The sequence below is a fragment of the Pterocles gutturalis genome, unplaced genomic scaffold, assembly GCF_000699245.1.
Source record: "Pterocles gutturalis isolate BGI_N339 unplaced genomic scaffold, ASM69924v1 scaffold7135, whole genome shotgun sequence".
NCBI lineage: Eukaryota > Metazoa > Chordata > Aves > Pterocliformes > Pteroclidae > Pterocles > Pterocles gutturalis.
Window position 1 is genome coordinate 8,285 of NW_010143334.1, and position 7,877 is coordinate 16,161.

Consider the following 7,877-nt stretch of genomic DNA (forward strand, 5'->3'; position numbering starts at 1 on the left):
GAAGAAAAGACGAGTCATTCAGAGATGAGCAGTGGTTCTGCAGAGACGGTGACAGAGTAGCAGCGTTAGGAAAGTGGACACTAGAAACTTGGAAAAAATGAGATTTTGGCAAAGAAGTGGAGTTAGTTTCAAAGAGACAAAGGTTATGTTTGGTTTTCTCCAAATCTGATCTTCTCTGATGTAGAGCAGAAGAAAAATTCACCTCTCTTTGCTTATAGTTTGCCAAAAGACAGCAAAAAGTAAACATGCATTGAGGGACAGCTCTCAAAAAAAAACATGCCAAAATTGGAATGGCAAAGCAGCACGCTTCAGAAAGTGGATAGAGATTAAAAGAGAAAAAGAAAATTGAGGACTTTGAAACTTTGCTGTGTCGAAACTGAAAGCAGTGGAAGGCTTAGCTTGTGTTTGACGGGTAGGTAGGGCTCTCTGTGGTTTTTGCTTGTCACTTGCTTCCTGGATGCTTGGTATATGAGACGGGGGTTTCATGCAGGGCTGTGAAACAGATAGATGAACACACATTCATAGTAAGATACGGTGCAAAAGGTGTGATTGTGTCACATGTAAATCTGACAGCAAAACACAGTGAAATTCAGCAAAGCTTGTGATCTAGTGTGGTGTATGTTAATGGATACACAGGCAACAAGAAAGAAATTTCTGTTAGTGAAAAGGAAGATGGAAAATGGAAATAAAGGATGTAGAAAGAAAGCAGAGGAATGGGCTATGGCTCTTCAGAGCCTCAGCTCACACCATTTCATGAAATTCTCATGTAAACAGCTCTTGGTGTACACTTTGGCTGTGTCCAGAGGGGTGTCTAGAGCAAGCAGTCTTGGAGGTTACTTCTATCATTTTAATACTCCTTTAGAAATCTCACGTTGGTTTCTTCAGTTGTCTCCCTGCCCATTTGTGTTTTCTGGGGCAAGTGTATAAGGTGAAGTCATCTGTTGGTTGAGGGGCGTTATTTGTGCAGTGATCTGTTGTTATGGTTGACTAGTTTTTACAAAAATGGGGTTGTGTGCAACCTGCCTGAAGTTATTTGGTTTTTTTTGTTTGTTTGGGTTCTTTTAGCTATCTTGGTCTCTAGGAGTTAATGACGCCCACATTTAAAATAGTACATTAAGTAGTTAGAGATCTCTAGATATATTTAGCCGGAGAGACTTCCCTGGTGGAGACTGGAGGATTAGGAGGAAGGAAAGCAGCCGGGCACAACTCTGACCCAGACAGGTCATCAGTGACTCAGGAAAGCAAGGATACTCTTGTGATGAAAATATTGTCTTTTTATAAGAATTTCCTTCTGTATAGGAAGTTTCTCTAACGAAGGCAGAGGTCATAATGCATTTGTGTGGCTGCAAACGTTTCTTCGATCACAGAAACTAAACCTGAATGCCCCCAAATATTGCAGGATTCCTGAATACAGGTGCTCAGGAAAGTACATTCAGCCACCACACTTTCAGTTAAAAGTCTGGTGAAATAGCTGAGCCTTAGCACTGCCACAGGCCCTGAAAATGTTCTCCAGAGAGCACAAGGTCACACTGCTGCCTGATTCTTGAGCATCAGATGGGAGTGATGCTCACCTTGCACCATAAGCAGAGGCAGCAGCAGCTGAGCCGTGTTCTCTCTCTGGGTACGTTTTGCCTCGAGCACCTGGGCAGTGCAAGGTTTGGTGGGTTAAATTCACCCTGTGGTTTTGTAATCATGGGGTATTGCCCACCCTGTGGGTCTGCCTGGCCACTGCCACCACTGGGATGGCATCTGCTGGGTATCGGAGGTTGATGCTGAGGGGTAGGTGGGTCGCAGCCTTGCGCATCCTGAGGTCAGGGACTTGAGGACAGATGTTGCAGTAGATCTCTCCAGCCTTTCTGCAGGTTACCATCTTCATGCTGAGAGCACAGCAGCTGAGGGAGCGCTGCTGGGGAACTGGTTGTTCTTTTGCAGCCCCGTTGCACCAAAGCATCCTTCCAGCACTGCAGTGAAAGAGCAGCTGAGCTGTGTCCGAGCTCGGACCGCGTGCATGCGTTTCAGTTGCGTCCTTGAGGGGACAGTCCAGAGCGAAGCCTACAACCTGATTTTCTTTCTTTTCAATTAAAGGCAAGTAGTGATTCTGAAAATGACAGCCCAAAAAGAAGAGGCCAGAAGCAAATGAAAAAAAGGTAAGTTTCTAGGGAAAGCATTTTGAATGGTGGTACTTTGTCTTGTTATTTTTCAGAATAGTAGTATTGGATTACTTGATGGGCATTGTCAACATGGAGAGCTTGTAAAAAAAAAATTAATATTTCCAGTAATAATGCTTTGGATGACTACAATTGAAGTATGAATATGGATCTACAGGTGGATGCAATTTCCCAGCTTTTCTTTTGTTTGTTTTCCCACTTGGTCTGTGATGGAATCTGAACAAGTCAGGTTCACTTTCTGTCGTCAGCCTTTCACTTCTCCATTGGGTTACTTATTCTCCTTCAGAGATAATTAAAATAGTTTAATCCCTACTCCTCCCCCTTTTTTGATTAATGGAGAATAAAATGCCAAATTATTATCCTCTTTGATCTTTCATAACCCTCTGATAAAACAAAAGACCTTCCATATAAGATATTTTGGATGTCTGATAACTGAGTTCACTTACAGTCCTATTTTACTGCCCTTTTCCATCTAGTAAGTACTTTTTCATTTTTCCAGACACTAAGGAGAAGTGAAAGGAATTACAGTCTGCCTGCTGGAGAAAACTTAAACACAGCCACATGATCCAGCTCCTTTTCTCCTGTTTCATGTCTTTTAAAATTTTTAATTTAGTTGTACACAGGAGGGAAGGTAATAAAGAGCAGGGAGGACTGTGGTAGTGTGCACCTCTCCTGGGCAAGGGGAATAATCCCTGTGGACTCCCTACGCCCCCGTGGAGAGAGGAGGGGCTCCTTCAAAGGGTATTTTGGAGCTGCAGCTTTGTTCGGAATTTCTCACAGAGAACCTGTTTCCTTCCACTGATGGTATGGTGTGATTTGGCTTCACACTTGGAAACTTTAATTGCCTGAATTTTGATGGCAGACTTGCTTCATTTTCTGGGCTACAAGGAGATCACGTAACTGGGCATGTTGTGGCTCGTACTCTGTAAGTGGAAACGAGCACTCCTCTTAAGATCGTTCCAGCTCATTTCAAAAATGCAGAAGTGAAAATGAAAAGTAAATAAATTGAAGCACTTGCCCACCCAGTAATAAGAAGTTCCGTTCTGCTGCAAGCACCATTGGAGTGTGTGTTAAGAGCCACTCGCACTCAAGACATACTGCCCCTACGTGAACTAAAACCTAGGGACTAAAAGCAGAGAATCATGCCATAAAATCCCCCATGCATTGCACTGAACCACCAAGAGTGCAGCTTTGAGCTTTTTCTTGTAATTATGGCCTGCTAGTATTAACCTACGTGATCCGGATGTCTTTGTGTTGCAACATGATTGCCCTTTGTGACCTCCGTTTCTGACCGTAGAAATAAATGGAAAAGAGAGGTCTCTGGTGAAGATGAGGATGAAGATGGAGGAGAACAAGGCACTAGTGGAGAGAGTGAGCCTGAACCCAAGAAAGTTAAAGCAAGAAGACCTGCCCAAAGGAGGTAAGCAGTGGTTGGTTCAGTCTGTCTCTTTTTCTGCATATGTCTTTTCAGCTTGTGCTGGGTGGGAGGTAATCTCTGTCGCTAAAGAATTTTTTTTTCTTTTTTTTTCTGCAATATTACCCTTATTTACACCCTAGTAAACCTAGGACCTAGTTACTCTCTTGTTTACCCATTTCATGCTCCAGTGAGCAATGCAGTGGTTTCCATGGTAGTTAGAGCAGACTAAATCCCTGGGAGTCTAATATTTGAGATTCATGATTTCTTAAAGACTTACTAAAATTGATGTTTCCACAAAACACGCTGTATTATGGCTTTCTATTCATTCTTATTTTAGAACGGTGGCCAAAACTAGTCTTAAAAAGCCTCACAAACCCCAGCGTGGGAAGAAGAGAAAGAGACCGGACTCATCGGAAGATGACGATGATGACGAAGATGATGAAACCCCCAAGAGACAAACTCGACGAAGAGCAGCTAAAAATGTCAGGTAACAAAAAAGTATGGGGTTGCTTGATGATGAGAGCTGGCTGGGTGGGGAAAGAGGGGCACCAGAGAGCCTTGACTCCCCTATGTGATCCTGCAGAGAGACCCTCCTCTGCCCTGGAGGTATCCGTCGGCTGAGATCTGGTTCTTTCGACAGGTTCATGCTGTGAACATCTGACTTATCTTTACCTTGTTCTGCCATCTGTTAAAGAGCGAATATGTACCAGTTTCTCCCTCTTAGAGAAATGTGAGGGAGTGTGCATAATGTTAAAGCACTCTCAGATGACATTAAGATTTACAAATAATAGATTAAAATGAGTAAAATGAGCTCTGCTGGATTAGATCGATTGCCTGAGAGTGGCTGATAGGTGATGCCTTGAGACAGAGCATTGAGCCATGGTGGAGGTAAAGCATTATCCCTTCTCCAATAAACTTTCTCACATTTTGGCAGTCCTAATAAAGGACTTGCAGAGAGCCACCTGAAGAATATTTTTTTGATGGTTAAATGCTCATCAAAGATGAGAAGTGTAGTTCCTAGGGCAGTGTAAGGCACCCATGCAGCCTTTCAGTGCTTTGCAGACTCCATTGTTAAACATAAAATAATCTTTCACCAGATAGAGGAGACTTTCTCTGTTGTTGATGGTCTTGCTTCTGCTGCAGGGATTGTTTCACCTCCTTATGAAGCATCTGGTGTCAGCTATGGTCAGAAAAACTCTATGGATGGGATAGAATATTAGTCTGATAGAGTGTAGCTATCTGAGTGTCTCAGGGAAAAATACTGATGGCTAACTTAAGTTATGTCTAACTTAAGAAATGCACATGCTGAACATGCACTGAACCCCAGGATAAATACTGGAGAAGGCTTGCTCCAGTCCATGCCATTCTTTGTGTTTCTGGACTGGGAAGAGTCAAGGGCTTTTTATCAGTTTGGTTTTGATCTTGTTCAGTTACAAAGAAGATGATGATTTTGAGACGGACTCTGATGACCTGATAGAGATGACTGGGGAAGGAGCTGATGAACAGCAAGACAACAGTGAAACTATTGAGAAAGTCTTGGACATCAGGCTTGGAAAAAAAGGAGGTGTGTACTTCTGGAAAAAGCCTTTATTTCTGATGTCAATCATCATGTGCACTCACAGTTTCTCTTGGGCTTTTGCAACTTCAAAGTGGGGCCAAGGGTCATTTCAGTGCTCTTCACCCTTTCCTCTATGCCTCTTATTTATGTCTTCTAGCAGCTTTTGTAAAAGGAAGTATTGAAAAACCTAAAATGTCAAGTTTATGGGCTTGGCAGCTGTCATTTAGCATGCACACGTTTTAAAGACACAGTCACTGTAATTCTTGCTTTTCTCTTCTTTGAGAGATAAAACAGATCTTCCAGTAGAGTCAGTTTTCATAGCTCCATTGACAAAGCCATAATGAAAATAAAGCTGATATTTTGTTCTTTTAGCCTTTCAAAAGTGTTTTTGTAAAACTGAATGGTCGTGAACATTTTCAAGAGACCTTTGAATTATACTTAAAGAAAAAGCATTTATGATAAGAGAGATTTTAAAAGATTCTGTTGTATGGAAAACTTTTGTGTGCCTGTCTTACTGGGTTGCAGAATCTGTAGGATATCCTTTTCTGTCACAAAGGATGTATTAGAAAAATAACCTTCTGCTCTAATGCAATTCATGTCCAGTGCTTGGTAACAAAGGTACAGACTACAGCCTGATTTCTTTTGCAGCCACTGGCGCTTCCACCACAGTGTATGCAACTGAAGCCAATGGCAACCCAAGTGCTGACTTTGATCCTGAAAAGGAGGAGGGAGAAGTTCAGTACCTGATCAAATGGAAAGGCTGGTCATACATCCATAGCACATGGGAGAGTGAAGAGTCCCTGCAGCAGCAGAAAGTGAAGGGCCTGAAAAAGCTAGAAAACTTCAAGAAAAAAGAGGAGGAGATCAATCAATGGTATGCTTTACTTCAACCAGTGATTTGGCCTTGGGCAAATCTTTTTTAGCCAGAGCTTTGCAGAGTCATGACTGAAAACATTTGATTTGTTTTTCCGAAGCATGTTTCATACAAAGCAACTGTTTTTGCTGCACAACACTCACATCTCTCTGATGAACATCCCCCCCATAGAAACGACGTCTGTGCCTGTAGTGTTGAGAGAGAGAGGAAGAGGCATGAAATCTGCAATATTGCCACTCCCCAGGCTTAAGAATTGGGGTAGATGATAACAAATAAATGGTGCACAGATTCAGCTGGCCCGGCAGGTGACATGAGGACTTGCAGCCTTATTAACCCTTGCTAATTATGGGCTTGTCTATATGCAAATTTTTGGATCAGTTTATATCCAGCCTCCCAAGGAACTATAAGGGGAGCTACAGTGTCTTTCCAAAGTGATAAAGCTAGAGCAGCAGCTCTATCTGATTGTGGTTTTGAGACTGATTCTTGCAGCAGAGTAAGGAGTCATTTGACAGGGAGACAGTATGAACATCTATGACGTTTGCTTCTCAGTAATGATTTATAATTATAGGAAGCTTTAAGAAATGTGTCATATAAGCAGCAATCTGCTTCAGTGACTTGTCTGAATGACAGAACTAGATAGGAAAGTAGAATTTCTATATGTGACCTTCATGAGTGTTATGACAGCAGCATTATAGTGGTTTTTTGTTTTGGATTTTTTTGCATCTAGGCTGGGAAAGGTATCGCCTGAAGATGTAGAATATTTCAACTGCCAACAAGAGCTAGCTTCAGAGCTGAACAAACAGTATCAAATAGTGGAGAGAGTAATTGGTAAGTGAACCCAACACTTTTGTAAAAGGGTCAAGTAGGATGTGGGAACTGTAATCTCTAGCCACAGCAGAATGAGCGTACAGCTCTCTTTTTCCCTGTCTTCCAGTAACTCTGGAGAAAAAAAAATAATATTTACAAGCAATACAAATCAGTCTCCTTGCCTGCACTATGGGATGATACACTAGTTTCCAAGAGGATGTTGAAGTTGCTGCTGCTGAAGTTCTTTGACTTCAGCTCTTTGGATGCAAGGTGTTTGCATTGAAAGCAGCAGCACAGACCTGGCTTTAGTGATGACTGCTTTCTGTGATATGGTTGAGCATGGCAGCTCAGGGGTTAGATTTTCTTGATTACTTATTAAAAGTAAAAACAGGACTTACTGAGCTCTTCAGTAATATCACCATAATGTCAGGCAGAGGTGCCAGCTCCAGTTGCTTTGGGAATGGGCTTGGAAAGCTGTTGAACCTATTTTGATCCAATTCCTATAAAAACACGTGGGGTGTGTGGCAGTGCCAGCCTGCCTGCCCTGCTCCCTCTGCTGTCTGCCAGCACTGCAAACCCTTCCTTCCCTTCTGTCCCCAAACACAGCTGTGAAGACCAGCAAGTCCGCAGTGGGACATTCGGATTTCCCAGGTAAAGGAGCGTTTATTTGGCCCTTCTAAACTTTTGTGACTAGCTGAGACCTGTCTTGTGGTTGTATGGGTGGTTCAGACTGCCCCTGTGAGCCATGCTTGTGGTTCAGCCGCACAACCACAGTTGCTGAGGTTTGGGCTTTTTTGCATATTTTGCAGCAAACAGTCGCAAAACATCCTCAAATGACCCTGAATACCTGTGTAAATGGATGGGGCTGCCCTATGCTGAGTGCAGCTGGGAAGATGAAGCTCTGATAAGCAAGAAATTTCAGCACTGCATCGACAGCTTCAACAATCGTAACAACTCCAAAACGATTCCTACCCGGGACTGCAAGGTTTGCTTGCTTCTTTTTTCCCCTATTGTTGGGTTTCTCCAGGCTGGGTGATGACCCAAGCAGCAGGA

The 7,877-nt window shown here is 42.8% G+C and overlaps 1 protein-coding gene across 1 annotated transcript in view; it reads left to right on the plus strand.

The window, feature by feature from the left end:
• Positions 1-1,983: 1,983 nt before the first annotated feature.
• Positions 1,984-7,877, plus strand: part of CHD2 (chromodomain helicase DNA binding protein 2) — a 28,818-nt gene continuing 22,924 nt past the window's right edge. The window contains exons 1-7 of the mRNA XM_010084690.1: positions 1,984-2,147; positions 3,466-3,588; positions 3,923-4,072; positions 5,016-5,149; positions 5,792-6,017; positions 6,745-6,845; positions 7,634-7,809. Coding sequence (XP_010082992.1) covers positions 2,137-2,147; positions 3,466-3,588; positions 3,923-4,072; positions 5,016-5,149; positions 5,792-6,017; positions 6,745-6,845; positions 7,634-7,809 — 921 coding nt within the window. The 5' untranslated portion in view covers positions 1,984-2,136. The remainder of the gene's footprint in view (positions 2,148-3,465; positions 3,589-3,922; positions 4,073-5,015; positions 5,150-5,791; positions 6,018-6,744; positions 6,846-7,633; positions 7,810-7,877) is intronic.